General features: G+C 46.3%; 1 protein-coding gene and 1 non-coding gene across 2 annotated transcripts in view; one reads left to right on the top strand and one right to left on the bottom strand.

The window, feature by feature from the left end:
- The window catches only part of LOC110301934 (collagen alpha-4(VI) chain), a 108,397-nt gene extending 87,165 nt beyond the window's left edge, over positions 1-21,232 (top strand). The window contains exons 34-38 of the mRNA XM_021172654.1: positions 8,021-8,111; positions 10,788-11,471; positions 14,534-14,630; positions 15,625-15,836; positions 20,719-21,232. Coding sequence (XP_021028313.1) covers positions 8,021-8,111; positions 10,788-11,471; positions 14,534-14,630; positions 15,625-15,836; positions 20,719-20,774 — 1,140 coding nt within the window. The 3' untranslated portion in view covers positions 20,775-21,232. The remainder of the gene's footprint in view (positions 1-8,020; positions 8,112-10,787; positions 11,472-14,533; positions 14,631-15,624; positions 15,837-20,718) is intronic.
- On the bottom strand, positions 9,889-10,000 carry LOC115031974. Its single transcript, XR_003837632.1, has one exon. It is a non-coding gene; the product is annotated as a U6 spliceosomal RNA (small nuclear RNA).
- Positions 21,233-23,333: the final 2,101 nt, after the last annotated feature.

Genomic DNA, 23,333 nt, shown 5'->3' with positions numbered 1-23,333 from the left:
GTGACACTGGCAAGGAGAGAAATTGTCAAAATGACATCTGCCATCTTCAGGGCCTCTCAGCCCCTGTTCTTCTCCGGTGGGTACGCTGCAGCCTCCCCTGCTTCCTTATTCCTTACATGAGGGCAATCTAGTGAAGGCGGTGGGCTTGTCTTATGGTTTGTCTTCTGAATTCTTTGCCCAAGGGCTTGCTGACGTGTGTGAGGCTTTTGTCTTTCACCTCTGCGTTACCATAATTTTCAGAACAACTCCCACATACTTCTTTCAGGCAAATGATGGTAGTTCAAGTTGAACAGATTACACAAACAGATATCGTAACTTCTTATGGCATTTAAACACACTTGGAGACTGCCATGCCTATTGGAAAGTTTCTTTCGTTATCCATGGAATTGTCTCAGCCCTAGATAAAATGGCACTATTGCACCTGGACTCCCCGTGCCTGATCCCATCATTATTGAGGTCGCATGTCCCCAAACACAGCCTTCATTAGATCATCTTTTTAAAGCGAAGAAGCAGAGCACTAGAGAGAAAGTGCAGCTTGCGTGCCAGGCTTTGGATTTCATTTTTCTTTCTAAAAAGCCCCGCACAGATTCTCTTGAAACAACGCCTAGGAAAATAGCTCATGTTTATTGATCCAGCCACCATTCTAAGCCTTTATTGATTCACTTAATCCTCAGAACCCAGTGAGATAGGCGGTATGATGAGCCTGTTCTTCAGACGATGATACCAAGACACAGCAGTTAAGTGAGCGGTCAAGGTCTGGAGCTCTCACGGGCCCCAAGGCTTTGAATTCAAAAGTTAAAAACAGTAAAACAGAGTCCTTCCAAGTTCTAAGTCCCTTCTCTCTTTTAGGGCATTTTTATCTTTATAGTTATATTAGGAGATATGTCTATAAAACGGTCCTACTTTAGTCCTTAGCAAATCCGAAGGCTGGAAGGCCGGCTGTCACAGAAGTCCTGTCTCTTCATATGCCATCAGCTTTAGAAGATAAAGAAATTGGTGTGTGTGTGTGTGTGTTCGCATGTGCACATGCAGGCCAGCAGTCAGCCATGGATGTATTTCATCTGGTGCTGTCCACCTTGGTTTTGCCCACATGGTCTCTCACTGAGAACTGAAGCTCTTCTATTGGGCAAATCTGGATGGCTAGGGAGCCTGAGGGATCTGCCTGTCTTGTTCTTTCTAACCTTGGATTATAAACCCATTCCCAAGCCACCATGCCCAGCCTTTTCCATGGGTGTGGGGGATCAAATAGCCCCAAGCTTGTGTGGCTAGTTCTGTACCAATTGAGCTATGTCCCTAGCTCCAGATACTGTTTTAAAATTCTCTACTCTTATAGAGGACCCCTGCCTACGGATTGGTGGCACTCATGCCCACAGTAGGCTGGATCCTCCCATATCCATGAACTTAGTTAAGATGCTCCCTCACAGACAGGCCTGGAGCCCAGCTCAGCACAGATGATTCTGCACTGAGGCTCTTTCTTCTGAGATGAATACAGTCTGCGTAAGGCTGATAAATAAATCTAGCTATCACAAGGACTGTCTAACCCTCACAGCTGTTCCACTAGTTACAAATGCTAACCTGCATTGCCCAGATGAAGTGAACAAAGGCAAGGGGGAGAAATGACTTGTTCTAAGCCACACAGTCCAGGAATTTGCATCCTGATATGGCCTGCTCCCAAGTCCCTCTTCCTCACTGTATATACACTGTCTTAGGGGTTTCCTGCTGTGAACAGACACCATGACCAAGGCAACTCTTCTAAGGACAACATTTAATTGGGGTTCAGTCCATTATCATCAAGGTGGGAACAGGGCAGCATCCAGGCAGGTGTGGTTCAAAAGGGGCTGAGAGTCTTACATCTATATCTGAAGGCTGCTAGGAGAAGACTGGCTTCCAGGCAGCTAGGAAGAGGGTCAAGCCCACACCCACAGGGACACGATTCCTCCAATAAGGCCACACCTCCAAATAGTGCCAATCCCTGGGCCAAACATCTACAAACCATCCCATACACTCTTACCCCAGTTCTGACTGCTGGTGTTTCTGGGGAGAACAGGGAGAGTGGATTTCTTGGTTGACTTTGGTGGCACTATAATACTTTAGAGGAGCCATAGCTCTACCTAAGCTCCTTGGGCCAGCCACAGGTTAAATGGCAGCTTTGTCCTTTCTCTCCTCCTCTGGCCTCTTCACTCCCTCACTCCCACAGTTTCTTCTTCTTTTCTGAGCCCTTACCCCAACTCAGTGCCAGATGGTTTGTAAACTCCTTAGAGTCTAGTTAGTCAGCTCCACTCTCTCCAAGGTAAACCTCCCTCCCTAGGACTTGCTTCCACCATCCCTATCTGGTTTTGTTTTTTCAGGCTGTGAAAAACTCCCCCAGCTTATTCCCAGGAATGAAATTCTCTTTTGGCTTCTGGCAGCTGAGCACAACAGCTGAAGCCTTAGGTTAGAGCCTGGGAGTCTTCAGGACAAGGGTTCATGGGAAGGCCTTTAGTATTGGGGGTTGGATTCAGTGAGGTTTGAATGTTGCTTATGAGTCTTTCTGCCAGCAAAGAATGTCCGTGAAAACCCACGGGCATGTGTACTCGCTCCCTGTCTTTACCACTAAGGTGGGGTAGAAAGGCAGGGAGCATTGGAAGTGACAGGGAGGTGACAGGAACATGGAAGGAAGCCCCCAGTCTGGGATCTAGTTTGCCTTTCCTGCAGAGTAAGCGTCAGGAAACGTCAACACGACAGGCCAAACTGCAAGTGCCTACAGACATGATGTGTGTTTCCTTAAAACAAGACATCTCAAACAAGAACATCATAATGAATCAATACATTATGCCTATTTGGGACCCGAATGTTTGTAACTTTTGAGTTTAGCCTATCAGCATTTTTCTTATCCCTAAATCTCTCTCTCTCTCTCTCTCTCTCTCTCTCTCTCTCTGTGTGTGTGTGTGTGTGTATGTGTGTGTAGTATAGTATATGCCTGTAGCCAGACTTTGGCTACTCTGGATTCTTCTTTCTCCCACCCTTTCAACTCCCTAACACTAGATAGGAGAGAAAAAAAAAGAGGGAAAAGGGGGCGTCTACATCCTTAGATTACTTCCTGCTGATTAGGGGTGTCAGGTTCCTTGTGGCAAGTTTGAACTTCGCCATCAGCAGATCTAGTTTCTTTTTGTTTTTCTTTGTACATGACAACTTAATAAGCCACAACCAACAGCAACCAACCACCAACCACCAAACCACATCTCTCAGGGTCCTAGCATTTATATTCCCTGTGAAAAGTCCCCAGATTTTCTTCTTTTTTTTTTTGATTTTTAATATTTTTATTACATATTTTCCTCAATTACATTTCCAATGCTATCCCAAAAGTCCCCCATAGCGCCCCCCACTTCCCTACCCACCCATTCCCATTCTTTTGGCCCTGGCATTCCCCTATATTGGGGCATATAAAGTTTGCAAGTCCAATGGGCCTCTCTTTCCATTGATGGCCGACTAGGCCATCTTTCGATACATATGCAGCTAGAGACAAGAGCTCCGGGGTTCTGGTTAGATGAACATGAAACTCAAGAAGAATGAAGACCAAAGTGTGGACACTGTGCACCTTCTTAGAATTGGGAACAAAACACCCAGGGAAGGAGTTACAGAGACAAAGTTCGTAGCTGTGATGAAAGGATGGACCATTTAGAGACTGCCGTATCCAGGGATCCATCCCATAATCAGCTTCTAAACGCTGACACCATTGCATACACTAGCAAGATTTTGCTGAAAGGACCCAAATATAGCTGTCTCTTGTGAGACGATGCCGGGGCCTAGCAAACACAGGAGTGGATGTTCACAGTCAGCTATTGGATGTATCACAGGGCTCCCAATGGAGAAGCTAGAGAAAGTACCCAAGGAGCTAAAGGGATCTGCAACCCTATTGTTGGAACAACATGATGTACTAACCAGAACCCCGGAGCTCTTGTCTCTAGCTGCATAGTCCCCAGATTTTCAAACATTACACAATCACAGAAACTATCTGCAGCTGGCAAAATCATAGCCTTGCTAGAGCATGAGTCAAATCATAGTCAGCTGCTGTGGACAATCTGAAGCAGCCCCATATTCCCCCACCTGGGATTAAAATGAGAACCTAGTCTTATAATATTTCTGTGTTTTTGAGGAAACCAAAATTCTCACTACATATGCCCATATGGATGGGAACACTCACAGTCAGAAATAGTGTCATACTCTGTCACTCTCTTCCTTATTCCTTTAAGAAAGGGTCTCTCAGAACCTGGAGGTAGCAGGCAGTCAGCAAGCTTGAGAGATCCTCTTGCCTCTGGCCTACCACAACACTGGGGAACAGGAGGGTGTTGTGTAGCTACTCTGAGCTTTTTCTTTTTCATGCTTCTTGGGGATTTCAACTTGGGTCCTCATACTTGGATGGCAAGCACTTTTACCTATTGATCCATCTTCCTAGCCCTTTATTCTTAAATCTTATACAGTAATATTTCACCCCATAAAACTACCTTACAATTTTATTCACAAAAGGAAATTCTGTGTATTGTGTACGTGCAGGTTCACGTGTATGAGGGTGACCTGTGGCGGTCAGAGGACAACCTTGGCTCTCCTTAGGTGTCATTCACCTTTTCTTGTGAGACAGGGTCTCTCATAGGCTTGGAATTTGCCAAGTAGGCTAGCCTTGCTGGCTGTTGAGCCCCAGGGATTTGTCTGTCCCTGGCTCCCTAGTGCTGGGATCGTAAGTGTGGACCAGCCATGTTTTCTTGTTTGTTTGTTTGTTTTCTTTTTTGCCTGTGGGTTCTGGGGAATCGGATTCTGTTCTTATGCTTTATGACTGAGCTCCATCCCAGCCCACATTAGGTAAGTCTCCAAGGTAGGAAAGATAAGTACTCCAGCTAAAACAGACTTTACACCTCACTTAAATGTTAAGATTTGCTTAATGTTTACGCTCAGTCTTAGCCAGAAGTCTGAGAAAGGCTCATTTGGCTTAACCTTTAATTCATGTTGTAGATTACATCCTCAGAGGAGGGTATATAGTTCTCTAAGGGTAAAGATGCCAAGCAGTTTTCTCTCTCAGGAGACCCACGCCTGTACCTTGGCATTATGTCTCTCCCTTTTCTGTATTCTGTCTAAATACTTAATCACCTCCGGTGGGTACCTCATTCTAACTTGTCCTGAAGTCCTTTTCTGTGGCAGTCAGGAATCCTACTTTACCGAGTAGAGACCTCTAAGGGGATCTCGGATTCCTGAGGCTGCTGTTGGCTCTGTTGCGCTGTGCTTCCCCACTGCTGCAAACACTACTGGGTGTGTAGGAATGGAGTTGGTGGTGAGGATGTCCACTGTGCAGATTCTGATGCTAGCTGACTTCAGCTTGCCTTTGAGGCCCTCTGGTTTCCCTGCCCTGCTGTGGATTCTCAGCAGGAAGCAATGGGCCAGTTGCTCTCTCCTCACACCAGTGACCATCCCACATTCTTTCTCTGCTTGAGTTTTCTCAGGAGACCCTCTTCACCCTCATCACTGGCAATGACTATGCTGGCAAGCCTAAGGCCAAAGTCATGGAAAGTTATCAATAAAGCCCCATATAGATGATATATCTCTCCTGAGTCATAGCTTCCCTGTAGACTCCGCTGCATTTTGTTTCTTGTTACCACAATTCTTTTGCAAGGACAGTACAGATGTTAAGTGGGATCCTAAAATTATTGTTCCCAAGAGAAGTTAAAAAGTGGAAGTTGTGTATCTAGTGAAATTTCACTGAATTTGGCAACTTTCCAATGAGCTGAATAAAACATGGAAGAGTTATAGGCTCTGAGGTGCTTAGAGCAGAAGGTCTCGTATATTGTCCTGAACAGACGTGGACACAGATGACAGTCACTTAGGACCAAGCTGCTCTGGCACAGGAGAACCCAGATGTACCCACTTCCATCCTAAAACTGTGTTAATTAGGAAATGGAAGGCAGATACCTCTCTGTGGATGCACTGCCACAACAGGCAGATCAAGGATTATAAACCCAGGTTCCCTACGATCTAAACTCCTGGCCTAGAACTTTCCCCTGGAGCCATCTCTAAGATAGAGGAGCATGAATTTGTACAGACGTAGGCTAAATGTTTACATTTGTCTGAGGTCTTTCATTACTTTAAAACTTCATTTAAAGTTTGTATTTTATATATAGCTTCAGTCTTTTTTTTTCTTTTAAAATCACAGCTTTCTGTGATCTTAAAAAAAAGTTGTATACCAATTTAACATATCCCTACAAGGCCTTGGCAAAGCTCTTAGGGTTATCCCTGCTTCTCATTTCTCCCGGCTCACTGCCATAGATCCTGGGCCCAGAAGCTTCCCAATCTCCCCCTGTGACTTCCAGTAAGATGATGACATGTCATAATCCTGTTTACACTGGTTTAATCTGGAGTGATGAATTGGGTACATTTGGCTAGTCCATACTTGGATCTGTTAGCCATTTGGGGGAGCTCTGCATGATGTACTTAAGAAGTCTCTGTGTTACTGTTTTCCATGTGTCAGGGAGCCACACGGCTCAGATTTACACAACAGGGGCACATTGGAGGTGGATATTCTCCAATACACACAAAATGGGTCAGTGAGTAGAGGTCAGCTACGAAGCCATTGTCCAGCTCTGAGTCTTGGTACGTGCCATCCCTCACACTAGAAGGCTACCACCACTGCTTTGCTTTTGTTAAGTTTCCCTCCTCATGCTCTGAAAAGTGCCACATGTCATTGCCTTCATTAACCCCTTCCCTTGAGTTCCTAAAACATATTATCTATCAGAGCCCCTTCTTTCTTGAAGATTCTCTGCCTGTCTTTCCACAAGTGAAAGCATGGCCCTGTCACCTTCCTGTCCTTTACATGGCTTATGAGGACTCTTAGGTAGTGGCTACTGATCAGCCTGGGTACAACTTAATGTTCTTTTTGCCCTGTAAAGAATGAGAGAGGATGTGATTTTGCCTTTCTTCTTAGACTTTCGCCTTTTTGTTTTGGTCTCTGTGTTACATTAATAGAAATAAATGTCAATTCTTCATATTTCTTTCCTCATTAAGATGTTTCCTTTGGGTGAGCCTGCTTTGGAAGGCAGCGATGGAGGTCTGCTGGAGCATCGAGTAGAGAGAGCAGTGGGCTCTGTAAAGAGTCGATGGCATAGAGAGTTCTTTCCCAGAGTACTCCTTGATGGTCTGTCTCCCTGAGAGCTAGCGGGACATCTTCCTGGCCTGGCCACCTAGAGGAATGCTGAGGGTTGACTGGATCTGGCCCTGAGCATGAAGGGGGAGGAGCAGACCCTCAGCTGGGCTCCATCTTTCATGCTTTGATAGAGAGTGGATACAAAGATGGACGTGAATAAGCTCAGACCCCTGCAGGTTTGCCGACCCCACCTCAGTGTTTGAGAGGAAGGATTGGAGAACATCTCTAGTTTTCATCATGAGGTAGAAGTCTCAGGAACAGTGTTAGCCAGGCCTGGCTAACTGTTATGCAAGAAACTACAATGCATACCCTAGAATGACATACATTCCATTAACCAAACCACAGGAACTCATTGCAAAGGAAGCTGGGAAATGTAGTCTGGCTCTGCACCTAGGAAGAAGGCACTTCAAAGGTGTTCTGGGAACCTTGTTGGATTTACTGTTGTTATTCACATTTTGTTTTTTAATCTTTTTTGTTAGTTATTGTACTAATCGTGATCAGAGAGGTACATGAAAGAGAGAAACATATTTTCCCATTTCACCAAAGCTCCTCTGATTCTTCATTCATATCTGCGAGTTGTATTATGCCCTGGCTGTGATCACCAGGAATGTACTACAGGTGCTTCCTTCATGGTGTCTACCTCTTTCCCTGGAACGTCACAGGACTCCCTCCTTAGTACATAGTATGAGATCCCTTAGAGCTAGGATCCTACATGATTATAAATGTGTTATATAACGTCAAATTATTTCTACGTATTGATTTACGTAATTGTGTATTTCCTTAAAAGCCACAAAGACAATGACTTGGGATTTAACTCAGGCGGTCATGAATTTGTGTGTGTATGTGTTGAACTAGGTGGATGGACCCAATGAATTTCACTTGTTTACGTGGGAGACCGAGGGCCAGGAGGACATGGAACGCCTGGCCAGCTGTACTCTCTGCTATGGTAAGAGCTAGGACAGTGTTCCTAATCCAGCTGAGGGCTTAAGGCCAGATGAGTCAATGCCAGCCATAGGCTAGACCTGCCCTTCAGACATAATGTGCTTGGCATGCACAGTGCATTAGAGTCTGGGATTTCTTACTAAATGCAGGTTTTCAGTTTTTCTTGGGAAGTCAGCATTATCCTGAGAGGCACAAACACTACATTCCTGGCTGACCACAGATCAGAGGAGGCATGACTCCTGATGAGCCAAGTGACTGCTGTGTTCCCTAGTCCTCCCTCGTCCCCTTTGGCATACCCCAGTACACTCTGTTCAGTTCTTCAGAGTTCCTGTATGTGTCTGAGCTTGAGAGTCATCCTTTAGTGTGATGGGTAGTCACTGAACAGGAGTCAGGAGTCCTGGGTCCTAGATAATGGATCTACTTCTGGTTAGTCGTGAGACCCACCCTCTTCAGCTCTCCCACCTCCTCCACTGTATCCCACACTGCTCACTAGGCTGTGCCAGAGGATCCTCTCTGCAGAAGTATGCCTGCCTGCCTGGGAGGCGTTCTCATGCATGCCCACTGTAGTGAACCACCCATACTCATGGAGAAGCCACACTAGAGGGTTGAACTCCCAAGAGGATGTAGTCAGATTCAGGAATGGCTGTGTGTGGACCATGCTGTGGCTCAGAAACCACATCCACACATACTGTCTCATGGGGCACATGGTCTCTCCTGGAGCCCCAGTTTCTCTTCTGTAGAAACCTAACCTCATGGGTGTTCCTTGAGATCTTACTGTGCGTTAGGCTTTGTTCTCAGCACTACATATGTGAATTCATATTTTAAAAATGTAAACACCAAAACCAACTGCATTTTTATTATTTTCAAATTAAGGGTAAGTATGTCTTAGAGGCCAGTGGTTGTCAGGTTTTCCTGGAGCTAGAGTAACAAGTGGTTGTGAGCCACACTGCATGTGGGTACTGGGCATAGGTCTCGGGTATGAAGATGGTATGGGCTCTTAAGCACTGAGCCGTGTCTCTGCCCCTGTAAGAAACTTCACAAGATAGGTGCTGTTATCTTCATTGTGTCTGACACATGGAGGTGGGAAGAGACAAGTTCATTTGCTCAAGGTCACGTGCTGAGTAAGAGATGAACCTGGAGCGAACCGGGCAACCAGGTTCCTTTTAGATCTCACACAGAAGTGAGTGTCACCTGACCCCTTTCTCTGGGATAGAAGTTGTGAAAATAAAGACATCACTACCCCCTGCATACTCTATAGATCCCTTGAGGGACTGTGGTGCCAAGTTAACACCAGCTGACCACCAATTCATTCAATTCATTCATTCTCTCTTTCCTTCTTCCTTTCTTCCTTCCTTTCTTTCTTTCTTTCTTTCTTTCTTTCTTTCTTTCTTTCTTTCTTTCTTTCTTTCTCTTTCTTTCTCTCTCTTTCTTTCTTTCTTTCTTTCTTTCTTTGTCTTTCTTTCTTTCTCTTTCTTTCTTTCTTTCTTTCTTTCTTTTTCTTTCTTTCTTTCTCTTTCTTTCTTTGTCTTTCTTTCTTTCTTTCTTTCTCTTTCTTTCTCTTTCTTTCTTTCTTTCTTTCTTTCTTTCTTTCTTTCTTTCTTTCTTTGTCTTTCTTTCTTTCTTTGTCTTTCTTTCTTTCTCTTTCTTTCTTTCTTTCTTTCTTTTTCTTTCTTTCTTTCTCTTTCTTTCTTTGTCTTTCTTTCTTTCTTTCTTTGTCTTTCTTTCTTTCTTTCTTTCTTTCTTTCTTTCTTTCTTTCTCTCTCTCTCTCTTCCTTTCTCTCTCTCTTTTATGGAACTTCACGAATTTTCGAGTTATCCTTGCACAGGGGCCATGCTAATCTTCTCTGTAGCATTCCTTTTTTTTTTTTTAATATGTGCTGCCGAAGTGAGCACTAAGGGCTTGGCTCATGGGTGGGTTCCTAAAACCTTGGCAGAAAGTCTGAGTGGGGCGGGGGAGGGAAAAAGATTCTGTGTGCCTGTAGGGCAGAACCAGCTTAAGAACTCTGATCTCCTGACAGGGAAGTTACTTTAAAACCACAACCATTGCATTTATAAAAATATAAGCATAAAATGTCAGTCTTACTTGGTTGCTAGGCTCACTGTTAGCTCTAGCAGTCAATGTGTGGTTTCTCATATGGAAGGATCGGTCTCCTGAGTGGGTTCCTAAAACCCCTGTCGAATGCCTGAGTGTATGCACGTCCATGTAAACTTTCTTACTTACTTAAACCGTTCATCTCTAGTTAGTTCTTTTTTATGGAGAGGAAACAATACTGATAAACCAGAAATTAGGAATCCAGAAGACCTAGCAGGCATGTTCAGCCTGGCCCCACAGGCACCGTGTATCCCAGGATAGCTACAGATGTGGCCTGACATACTTGGTGACCCCAATATGCTTTTGCAATATCAATAGCTTTGACATCCCTGCAGTATTGGAGAACATTAGATATGCAGTCAGCTTCAATTCTGTCTTCTGAAAAATGGACACCTGTTTTTAAACTAACTCCATCATGTCAGATGTCAGATCTCCATCTCCACCCATTTCTTCCGGGGCAGCACTCAGGACAGGTATTCACCATGAGGCTGGAAGTGTCTTCTGCACAGAAAGAAAGGTTACCTGGCTTAACTCTGGCTCTCCCTCATTACCCTCCCCCACTCTGTATTTTCTTTATTTTCTTGCCAGACAAGTGCCGACCAGCCCTGGGGTGCCAGCTGCATGCTCCCGGGCCTCAGGAATTGGACATAGACTTGGTATTCCTGGTGGACAGCTCCCAGGGTGTCAGCAGGGACATATACCTTGGGGCTTTGCGGCTAGTGGATTCAGTGCTCAAGGATCTGGAGGTGGCTGCGCATCCTGGCACATCCTGGCATGGGGCGCGCGCAGCCCTGTTGACACACACGACCCCAGGCTTTTGGCCTGGTGTGGATCAAGCCCCTGTGCTTGAGTACTTCCACTTGACCTCCCATGGCCACCGGACACAAATGCAAAGGCAGATTCAGGAGGCTGCGAGTGGCCTGCTACAGGGAGGCCCCGCCCTGGGCCATGCCCTGGAGTGGACGCTGGAAAACGTGCTTCTGACAGCCGTACTGCCTCGGAGGTTACGGGTCCTCTATGCCATCGTGGCCAGCGAGACAAGCACCTGGGACAGAGAGAAGCTAAGGGCTCTGTCTCAGGAGGCCAAGTGCAAGGGCATCGCACTATTCGTGCTCGCCGTGGGCCCTGGAGTGGGCGCCCAGGAGCTGGCTGAGCTGACCAGAGTGGCCAGTGCGCCCTGGGAGCAGCACCTGCTACGCCTAGAGGGTGTCTCAGAGGCAGAGGTGGCCTATGCCAGTAGATTCACGGAGGCCTTCCTGAACCTTCTAAATAGTGAGTGGCCAAGGGGGTGGGTATGGATGTGGGTTGAGGGGGTGTAGGCAGGTGGGGTGGGTAGGGACTGGGTTATCCTAGGTGCTGTTGGCCGCAGATGTTTGTTTTTTAAAACACCTTATTTATTTTATTTTATTTTCAATGTCGTTTTATTTGATAGTTGAAAGCCTTTATATTCATTGTTAATTTTATTCAGGAAAATAATATATTTAGATCATATCACTCTTCCCGTTTCAACTCTTCTTGAACATCCCCCACATTCTCCTCCCAACTTCATTTCCTCCTCCTCCTCTTCCTTCTTCTTCTTCCTCCTCCTTCTCCTCCTCCTCCTCCCCTTCCTCCTTTTTTCCCCCCTCCTCCTCCTCCTCCTGCTTTTCTTTGCCACTGAGTTCATTTAGTGTTGTCAATTGGCCATGGGTTTAGGAACCATGGGCCATTTGCTTTAGGAACATGGGCAACCTACCATGGGGCACACCACAAAAGAAAACCAACTGTCCCTCCCTCCGCAGCTGTCACCTGTATATGGCTGTGTTTTAGGATACCGTTTCCAGCAATCTGCTCCAAGTCCCTTGTCATTCTCTCCCCACCCGGTGGCCCCAGGCTTCCACACAGCTTCTCCGTTTTTTTCAGTTATCAAAATGAGAATTTCGGGATGTCTGTTCCCTGATCATGAAACCAGATGGTCATGGAGGGACTCAGCGCCAACGCGTGGGCACTACCGCCACACCCACTGCTCCTTTTCAGCAGTAGATGGCCATGCTTCTCAGATTTTAACTCACACGCCCATCCGCTGGGCATCCTGGTCAGGTCTTGATCTAGTTCTGAGGTCTGAGCTGGGGTCTGAGGGTCTCGATTTCTCAACAGCTTCAGAATGACGCTGTTGGCCCACGGACCAAGGGGTTTGTTTGTTTGTTTGTTTGGTTTTTAGAGACAATTGTCTTTCTTTACAGTCCAAGATGCCCTTAAACTGGCTGTAATCCTCCTGCCTCACCACCCTCTCCCCCAAAGTGGTGGGATTGCAGACATGTGCCACCGTCTCAGAGTTATGGAACACATTTTAAGTAACAAGGGTAGAGAACTTTGTTCTTCTTTTGTTTTCTTATTAAGTCAGCATTCAAAGCAGTGGTCTGATTATGGCATTTTAATACATATGTGTTGTTATACTTTCTCACTAACCCCCCTCTCCTGCTGCCTCTCTTGAGGAGCCACAGCTTCCTCCGGCTGCGCCCTTTCCTTCCCTGACAGCCCTTCTGCCTCCATCCACACACGTTACATTCCAGCATCCTCTTTTGCCTCCTCTCTTGTGATCTCTTCCTCACTTTTATGATCCTTTCTAGTTACATGATGTGTACATGCATATATGCATGTGCACACATACACGCACATGTGTGCAGGCATGCACACACATTCCCTCACTCACCATTTGAGACCTAAGCTCTGCACATTTGAGGAAGCAGGCAGGGTTTTGTCTTATTGTTTTAGAGCACAGGTTGAACTGGCAGCATGAAGTCAGAAGTCCTCAGAGACTTTCCAGGAAGCAAGGGTGACAGGTCAAGAGCTTGGGGTCTCCTTCAGGCGGGGTAGATTAAGCCAATGGTGACGATTAAAGAGTGGGGGCTGTGTCAGTGCATCCAGGCTGGGATTCTCCCCTTCATCCCTGCCCCAGCAGCCTCACCTCCCATCACACCCAGATGAACCGAATTCATGCGCATCCAGGACCAAAGTGTACCCCCAACATAATAGTGGTGACTTAGCATAGGGTGGGGGGTTTTAGCCTGGCCAATTCCAGGCGTTTGTATTGCACTGGGCAATTAAAAATGAACCATGCTCAGGGCATGCTTCACGGTCTGGGTGCTGCCTCCTCCCCCTCCATGCTGGAAGACATGAGTTCACAGCGGCTATGACGTCCCACTGTGGGTCTTGAGGGACATCTCCTTCCCGACTCAGGAGGTGAAGGGATGCTGATGGACACTCTAGAAGCACTGGCGTGGCGTTTGCACCTTCCCGTTTGACAGATGCTTCATCACTGAGTTAATCTAGTCCTCGCTTTGTTACTCGGGAGCTGTGTGACAGGAAAAGCCACAGGCTTTCTTTCTCTGAGCCTTAGAGAGTAGTGGAGGTGGCTTAGAGCTCAGCGATTCTTTGAGGGAGAAACAGGCTGAAAGACAACAGATTCTCTCATCTGTTTAATGTGATTTTACTTTATTTTTGAGGCTTTTATTAGATTTGCACTTTATATTTTGTTGTATTCCTTTATGTTGGGATATTATTTATCTAACAGAATGCACTTTATGTTTTTGTTTTGCTTGCCTATGATTCGATTTTTATTGTTTTATTTGCATTTATTCTTACATTTGTTTTATGCTTTGTTCTAGTGCCTTTTATGAGTCTTTGATTTTATATCACAGACTTTTTTTTTGTTATTCTTACTGTTCAATTTGCCTCCTTTTTGCATTATTTTATTTTGTTTTATTTTAGATTTTGCCTTAATTTTCTGACTTTTGAGTTTGACGCAGTATTTTTGGCGGTGATGTTAATGGCATTTTGTTTTATTTTGTGCTGTTTATTATTATTTTTTTTTTATACACACAAGGCGTGGGGGGGGGGGGGCGTCCACTGGAGCATGGATGACTATCAGTGGCCAACGCCCTTAAAGGAAACTGGGTTTGTCTCCATCAGTACCAACCATCAGTATCTCCTCAGATAGGCATGTGGCTAGCGAGCCTCTTTCCCCTCCTGCTAGAATCTGGTGCTTCTCTGGTGCAGGTTTCTGGCACACCTGCTGTGAGTTTGTGAGTGTAGGGTGCTACCCTGTCAAGGAGACACTGCTTTGCTGTGCTGATCCCCACCCCTGGCTTCCAGTCTTTGCATCTCTTCTTTCGTCAAGGTCCCCGGCACTGCAGGGCTCCCAGTGGTGGTGATTAGATGTCCCGTTTGTGCTGGGCACACATTGGTGGTGATTAGATGCCCTGTGTGTGCTGGGGACCTCGGACGCTGTTTGCATTTTGACTATTTTCACATTCTTTATGATTTGATGATTTTAAAAATTGTTTTACTTTCAGGTGGAATAAACCAGTATCCACCCCCAGAGCTTGTTAAGGAGTGTGGAGGCCCAAACCGTGGGGACACCTTGCTGCATTTCTTCACTTCTGCCAAGAGGTGAGCTCGGGGTGGGGTTGACCCAGGACAGGGATGATGCCTCTCTGTACAAAGTCCCAGTTTTTAGCTTGAGCCAGACTATAGGTTTGACAGCTCTGATGGTGCTTAGTATTTCTTTTGTAATTTTTTTTTTTTGAGAAAGGGTCTCTGTGTATAGCTCAGGCAGCTTTGACCATATGATTCTCTTGCTTCCGTGAGCACTGGGGTTACAGATATGGTACGATGAGCGGATCTCTTTTCTAACTATTTGATGGTGTGGTGGGATAGTTTCAAGGCAGGGTTTCTTCTCGTAGCCCTGGCTGTCCTGGAATTCACTATGTAGACCAGGCTGGCCTTGAACTCACAGAGATCTGCCTGTTTCTGCCTCCTGAGTGTTGAGACTAATGGCGCATACCACCACTGCCCAGGTCTGTTGTTCTTTAGTGTTAGAAGCAAGAATGGGCCTGGAGAGATGGATGGCAGTTAGGAGCGCTTGCTGCACTTGTTCTCAGCATCCCCGTGCAGCTCTCAAACAGCTGCAACTGCAGTTCTAGGGGCTGCAACACCCTCTCTGGCTTTCATGGGCACCAGGCATGCACATGGTATACACAAATGCATGCAAGGCAGACACTCATCTACATAAAACAAGGATAATAAAAAGCAACATAGGACCAATAAAAAAAAAAAAAAACCTCAAAGAGCACATGGGTGCATTAAAGCACAAAAGGAAAACTCCCATCCCACCATAGCAACTGTCTTCCAACCTCAAGTTTCAGAGAAAAGATGATGATGCTAAGCACCCAATGCAGTCCATGATCCAGCCAGAGAGTGGTGTGAATCCTCAGCCCAGAGCCACAGCAGGAGTATCCACCACCGAGGGCAAAGCCGCTCAGTTTGGTCAGATGACAAGGCTTGTGGGAGTCTTTCGTGATCTTGGAGACTGAGCTTAGGCAGGTGTGGCACCACTGGGCTACATCCCTGGCTGTGCACTGTGACAAGGGTTGCTTTCTTGCAGGTTGTCCAGGAGCCAGTCTGGCACGTCTGCTGCCTTTGCGAATGACTCAGAAGCGCTCAAGTCACAGGGCATCTTTCTAGGGGAGAGGAAAAGCAGGGTGGCGTCCGTAGCTCTGCAAGAAGCGTTGGGAAGTCATGGGAAGGACAGGGTGGACCCTGAAGACATTGATCGGCAAACGCCAGCAAAAGGAAGACATTTGGGCCCCACCCACGGTGAGCCGCCAAGCCATGGCTTCCTTGTTCTCTAAGTTTGATTCACCTTTGAACATCTTTATCTTTAAAAAACGATTCTGTGTACCTTGTCAACATGCGTTCTTTAGCACATCTTACTTACAAATGTATTCACTAAGCTGTGGAAAGTACTTTAAGACATCAAAAAGAGACTGACTTTCCCTCCCCTAGACTCCATATCAGGCCATGTTATTGTCACCATCTCTCCAGGAAGTGGTGCCAGATAGAAAAGACTCAAGGGCCCATTACAACCAACCAGTCCACAGGCCAGATTGCCTCCTCCAGAGGTGGTGAATTTACTCTTGACCTTGACCTGACCTCCCTGGTAGACTTCTTGTTCTATGAATGTTCACTGTGGTGTAGCCTCACCAAAAGACTATCATGCATATAGCATTCTGCCTGCGTGTACGCCTGCAGGCCAGAAGAGGCACCAGATCTCACTGTAGATGGTTATGAGCCACCATATGGTTGCTGGGAATTGAACTCAGGGCCTCTGGAAGAGCAGTCAGTGCTCTTAACCTCTGAGCCATCTTTCATTGAAGGAACATTTTAAAGCAGCTGTAGATAGGTTTTAGATCACAACATGGAGAAGTGTTATGGCTTACCTGTGATTGGTGGATTAAGCGGAACAGTAAACACATTAGTGAGAGACATGGGGGGACTTGACTGTCATGCTTTCTGAAGAGTTATTTGTTTCTATTTTCTGTTTGTGTGAGAGTGCCTGTATGTATGTGTGCATGCACTACGAGTACAGTGCCCTTGGAGGCCAGAAGAGGGCATTAGATCCTCAGGAGCTGGGGTTAGGGACAATTGTGGCCCACCATGTGGATGGTGGGAATTGAACCCAGGTCCCCTAGAAACACACCCAGTGCTCTTAACTACCAAGCTATTTCTCTAGGCCCCCAACCTTGGCATTCTCAAAAGTCATACGAGAAAGTGGAGTTTCTATTAGTTGGGGGTGGGGCTAGTCCTATTTAGATAAGAGGACATGTGTTGGATGATTCTCGAGGGACACTTATGGCTGATGGTGAGGTGGCCATAGGAACAATGCAATTTCTCTGTGGCTCATGGCTCTGAATTAGATGAGTGCTTTTTTTCTTAGGGTTGTTCTGAGGATAAAGCTTGATATTCTGCGTTGAGTGCCTGCTAAGCACACAGCACTCTTAGCTGGTAAGGTACGGATGCCATGTGTAGTTAGTTACCTGTTAGTCTCCAAAGCATCCAGGAGAAACAACAGAACTTGGTGGTCCAAGAGTAGGTGCTCACAGCAGTGACTTCCCCTCTATAGGTTAAAATGGGCATCAGAAGAACTCACATGCAGATTATGTTTCCAGTACAGACTATCTTCAGCTAAGCTTACTGAGGTAACGTTTTAGACCTGGATATACATCAGAAATCACCTGTGGATCTTTTCTTACTGATTAAGCCTGTTCCTTGACAATTTTATAAATGTGTATCATGCATTCTGTTTACTCTCGACCCCTACCCTCTGTCATTTCTTCTATCAACTGTCTTCTCCGTCCCACAAAGCCCCCTTTCACATTCTGAAATCCACCAAGTTTAACCACAGCCATCAGTGTGAATTATGGGTTTGGAGCTATCCGTTTGAACCTGATGGGCTGAGCCATGGGCGTGCAACTGAAGACGATGACTCTTCCAGACGATGAAAGCTCAGCTTGGAGGGCCAGGGCTTCCTGGGCTCCTTCTCCTTTTATGGCCAACTGTTGACAGGGAGAGTCTTGCGCAGGCTCAATTCAGGCAGCCACAGTTCCTGATTGTAGTGGCTGCGTTGAATCCAGAAGATGGTGGATCTCAGCTCTCCTCTTGGTCTTCTGGCTCTTGTGTTCTCCCCACCCCTTCTTTGGTGATCTTCCTGAGCCGTAGAGGAAATGGTGTAAACATCTTATTTAGGGCTGAGTATTCAAGTGCTGTTCATCACCTGGGAATCGAGGGACATTCTCCTCTGAGCAGTCTGTGGGTGGGGGACTTACAGGTGATTCCTCAGTTTAGTCAACAATGGCAGCTGCTCTGAGGCACTGTTAGTCCCCAAACCAAGGTCAGAATGATGGAGGACTGCTACCTGGCCATCTAATCCAGGCCTATCCATAAACCTGACGCCTGCAGGTACCCAGTCCCCCTCAGCCACTCTGCTGCTTGGCTGTGTCTGCTCTTTCTCCTCTTGCACTCCAAGGCTATTCTTAGCCCTCATCACAACCTCAAGCCCCCTCCTCCACTTTTCCTTCCCATAATTACTCCTTTTGCACTTTTCAAAAGAAATAAAGGTGAACAGTCAAACCTTCAACTTCCTTTCTCTTGCCCCGCCCACCCCATCTTCTCCCATTGAAGAAAAGAGCTGGCCAGTCTCCATCTTGTTCTGAATTGCTGAGACAGACAAAATTGCTTTTTCAGACCCCATTGCCTCGAGTTGCTTGGGGACTCTGCCACTGATGACTGTCCCCTTCCTTTTCAGACCTCCCCTTGTCCCTTGGCTTTGTGGACAGCAGTCTGCGTTGGAGTGGACAACCATTCTTGAGCCAGGCGTAGAACATCAGCCCCTACTTATCTTTCTCTTACTCTCCCTTTGTTCTCTGATATGTTTTTTTCTTGACTTTTCCTTTGTACAACTCCATTCTGCACCCCTGTGAGAATGCAGATTGGGTCATGCCATTTCTTATCACATATCCTTCCTGTGTGAGGAACACAGGCCCCTTAAGGTTGACCCATGCCCAGAGGCTCTAAAGTCTTGATGGCTGCCGTGTTCCTATATGTCATGTTTACAGGAGTCACAGTTGGTCCTTGGGTCCTGGTACTTGGTTCCAGCCTCTGTGGCCCAGCTCACTCTCACCTGCCTGTCTCTGCTCATCCATTACCACTGGGCTCAAGTTTATCCCTCCTCGGGGCCCTCTCTGTGCCCTTATGAAATTTTCATGGCCTCGTTTGTATCCTCCTGTTGTAGCTGGGTTCTGCCATGAAGCCTGTACCCTGATATTACCCCTGCTTGTGAAGAATTTTAGACAAGTGCTATCTCTTTTCACACAAGCCAGGATGATCTTGACACATTTTCAATTTTGGCGTTATCTCTCAAGCACTCAGAGTTTTTTTCCCCCTTCCACGTAGGGTTATATAGTAAAACATCTATACTGGGCGATAGAACAAGCCTGGACTTCAGTGAAGCTGTAATGTCACTGTAGCTGCTCGTTACACCCACCAGCACTCTCCCTTCCCACACACCCTGTTCCCGACATCCCTGGATTCCACAGACTTGAATAAAATCCTGGGCACTGCGGCAGCATCTGCCAAGAAGGCAAATGTTAATATTCATGGGAAAACAATGCCTAATACAAGATTAGGGGTTTTCAGTAATTGCTTGAGTAAAAGCTTATTGTTCTCTGATGTCATATCATACTAATAAAGCAAGCTCAGGGCTGTAAGGAATACTGGGTGTTAGGCTTCAGGCAAGAGTGTAGGCTGCTTAGCTGGAAGTGGCGAGGACTCACCCATAGTTCTGACTAAGGCGGTAAGCACTGGCCATCACAGAGGCTGGTTAAGTGGAGGTATTTTAAAATTCAGTACAATTAAAGTTTCAGTATCTTGGCAGGCCCAGACTCACTTCAGTCATGTGGGCACGGGCGTTGATCAGCATAGATTTCCCATTGATCCAGAAGTTTGTGTCACTGCAGAAAGTTCAGCTGCATGACACCATTCCAGATATGTCATCTAGGAAAAGTGGCTTCTTTCCACCTAGGCAAAGTGGGGCTTCTAAAGACAAGGGCCCAGGGTGATACGATAAGTCCTTGGTTTGTTGGCTTTGGCAGAGCTGAGGCGTGCTGCATCCTAAGTCTCCAGGTCAGGTCAAGACAGAACAGCTGGCCGTTGACTTCTCAGTGTTTCTCTGTTGACTTCCACAAGGTTTTGACTGTGTGTCCTTTTTCCTGGTTACCCTGAGAAGAGAACCACACAATGATATGTCCAAGTGTGCCTGTCCCAGGCACAGCACAATCCTAGAAGTTCCTTTAGGATCAAGTGTTTCCATCCTCATGGGTGCTGGGCATCTCCTAGAAAGATGACAGGTGTTGATTGTACCACCGAGTGGCTGGTCCTCAGCTCCTGGCAGCGGGGCATCGTACACTGTGCCGCCTCCTCTCTATGTGGTGTCTTTGCTATTTAGGGTCCTCTGAAGTTCCAGAGGGAACTCCAGCCAGCATTCTGCCCTTCAGGGTTGGCCCAGGAAAAGCACAGTGCATAAGATACAAAGTGTCTCCAAAGACATGCGGAGTGGGTGGGGTGACACACCTGGGAAACCTGCCCCTGACTGAAAATCCGGAAGTTCCCAACTCTTACCCTGCTGTGATTTGCTGATTCCCAATGCCATTAAAAAAAAAAATCTTCCAAGGCATACCATATTTGTTTTTTTTATTTTTATAGTGGCTACCTTAAGTTTTTGAGTAAAAAAAATCAGGATGCTACAGATGATAAATAAGCTGGATTTCTGTATGTTATCAGGAGACTGGTCAAGTTTGGGATTGGGCAAAGGACTGAGATGTTTTGTAAAAGGAAACAAAGCAAGTGAGGGATCGCAGCGTCATTCACATGTATATGTTGTATATAATGCATCTTTGTTCCATATATGTTAATGATAATTATATCTATATGCACATGGTATATGTTGCAACATGTGACTTACTGTACTACACTTGTGATATTAGGCTTAAAAGTATTGTCTTTACGGTTGAGGAAGTCGAGGCCAGACAGGATCATTATCTTACCTATGGTCAAGTTGGTGGTAAGGCAGGGGATTGCAGTATTTGAGACAATCAGACCCATCGTGCCTGAGCCCAGCTCTCTCTCCTCTGTTTGCTTGCAGGTCCTTGTCCCATGGATCCTGAGGAAGGCGAGTGCCTGAATTATGTCTTGAAGTAGTACTACAGCCAGGAAGAAGAAGCTTGCTACTGCCTCTGGTTTGGGGACTGTGGGGGCAAGGCCAACCAGTCTGAAACCAGAGAAGAGTGTGAGGCGTGGTGTAGGCCAAGCCTTGTAACTGGTGCCCTTCCTTTAACGGTGAGACAGTGAGACTGGCGTTACCCTTGCTGAGACAGGCTTTCCAGCTCATGACTGACAAACCCCACTCCGTAGCCCTGGATATTCTAACTCCCTCCACTGTTTTCCTGCCTGTGAAGGCTTAGGCTAGATCATTTGTAACGGAGGATTAAATTCTGTTTTTCCCTCATTGTATAATTAGCTCTTGGAGAACTTTGTACAAAGTGTTTTGGTCATATTCACCCATTCTTGGACTCCTTCAAGATTCACTCCCTCTTTCCTGCCAATCCAACTTTGTGCCATCTTTAAAAAACCCCATCAAGTCCAGTTTGTACTGCCCACATGTGTGGCCTTCCACTGAAGCCTGGCCGACCTGCCAGGGACTGCACTGTAATGAAAACTGACTCTGCTGCTTGCAGAACTCCCCAGCTGGGATGTAACTGGGTGCCTGTCTTCCCTCTCCATGCTGGGATGCTGTTTGGCTTGATCTTGCATATTCTTTGGGATTCCAATGTTTATTCTCAAACATTTGAGTTTTTTTTTTAAAGGAAATTAAATGTGTTATGATTTAACACACACAGACACATACACAGAGACACAGGCTGACAGATAGACAAATACACACATGCACACACAGACACACCCACGCACCTGAGGAGAAGCTGGAATAATCTATATAGATAAGACAGATACACAGTCAGACACACATACAGTCCAACAGATGGTCAGACACATACAGATATACAACAGACACAGAGACACAGAGCTTTTTCCCTGGCCTCTGAACTCATCCTTAGCTTCTACCAAGCACTGAGAAGGAAGGGAACTCTGGGAAACTGGTGGAGTCTGGCTTGGGTTCTTTGTGACATGTATTATTCATCTTGGGTTTCCCTAAGGAAACATCACAGATTGGGTACCCTACAGAACAGAAGTCTACGTCTCAAAGCTCTGCCTAGAAATCCAACTCAGTGCGCCAGCCTGCTTGCTTTTCTTGGTGAGGGGTTTCTTCTAGCTGGCAGATGGGCACTTTCTTGTGTCCTCGCGTGGCCTTTCCTTCCACATGCTCAGGGAGGGAGGGACGGAATGGGGCGGCAAAGAGACCCTCTGGCATCTTCTAAGCATCCATCATCTATATTAGGGCCCCACCCCTCTGCATATCTAATTAAAAGGCTCTAGATACAAATGCAGTCAGATCTGATATTAACATTGTCATATGAATTTGGAGAACAAACCTAGCAGACCACAGACAGCTGATGGCTTCATGACTCTCATCCATCCGCCCCAGGACACAGTGGACTTTGCCCTCTGGCAAGTTCCCAACACAGATACCTTTGTTTTAAATTTTAATTGCTTTAAAGATAAGATCTATTTTATGTGTGCTGCCTGCATGTATGTTTGTGTCCGTGGGCACGCCTGGTACTCAAGGAGGTTAGAAGAGGGTATATTAGATCCCCTGGAACTGGAGTTGCAGACTGTTGTGAGCTGACATCTGGGTTCAAGGCTTTAAACCTGGGTCTTCTACAAGAGCAGCAAGTGCTTTCAATTGCCCAAGTCATCTCTCCAGTCCCAGAAACTGGGGTTTTTAGATTCATTTTTGTTCCCCCAGAGTCTGGTGACACTGGTGACATTTAGGAGGAAATGGGAATCAGTTTAAAAACCCCTTAATTTTTGCTTATGTTAACCCTTATATTTTCTATGTGTGTGGGTGTTTTGCCTGCTCGTATGTCTGTGCACCACTAAGTGGCTGGTGCCTGCAGTGGCCAGAAGAGGGCATCAGGTTCCCTGTGACTGAAGTTACAGATGGTTGGGAAGTGTCCTGTGGGTGCTGGGAATTGAAGTTCTCTGGAAGAGCAGCCAGTGCTCTTAATTCCTAAACCATCTCCCCAGCCTGGGGAACCAGGTCTGCACAGAGTGGTCAAAGAAGCAAAATTATATTTGATTTTTACGGCGAGATTACTTTTGTCTTATCACAAAAGGATGACTGTGTTCCCTGCAACAAATCTGCCCAGCACAAAAGACCTGATGGTAGACCTATAATCTTTTCTCCCAGCCATTTGTGCATGACCTAGGTTTACCCAACGCCCGGAGGCCTATCTTTCTGCTTTCTGCCGTAGCATACAGTGTGTTTCTGCTTTGGGATCCGGTGCTTTTAATGAAGGAAACGAAGCAGCAGCTGTTCTAGCTCGTTAGCAGAGCTGCTGACTGTGCAGGTGTCGATGCCTCGCTTTTAGACACAGTCCCAGCTGCCCGAGCAGAGAGGGGTATGTCTCTCTGTCCAGAGGGTGGTATTTGGGTCATGGTACATTTATACTTCTGACTCCTGCTCTGCCCTTCTTGAGTCCAGAAACTGAAGACACGAAGGTCAGGACTCTCAAGCAGTGTTGGTTCCCTTCCTAGGGACCATTGAGATCTAGTTGCTATTCTCCTTGCGTTTCCTAGGTG

The sequence above is a fragment of the Mus caroli genome, chromosome 9 (genome assembly GCF_900094665.2).
Source record: "Mus caroli chromosome 9, CAROLI_EIJ_v1.1, whole genome shotgun sequence".
Lineage (NCBI taxonomy): Eukaryota > Metazoa > Chordata > Mammalia > Rodentia > Muridae > Mus > Mus caroli.
This window is presented reverse-complemented; position numbering and strand designations above follow the sequence as displayed.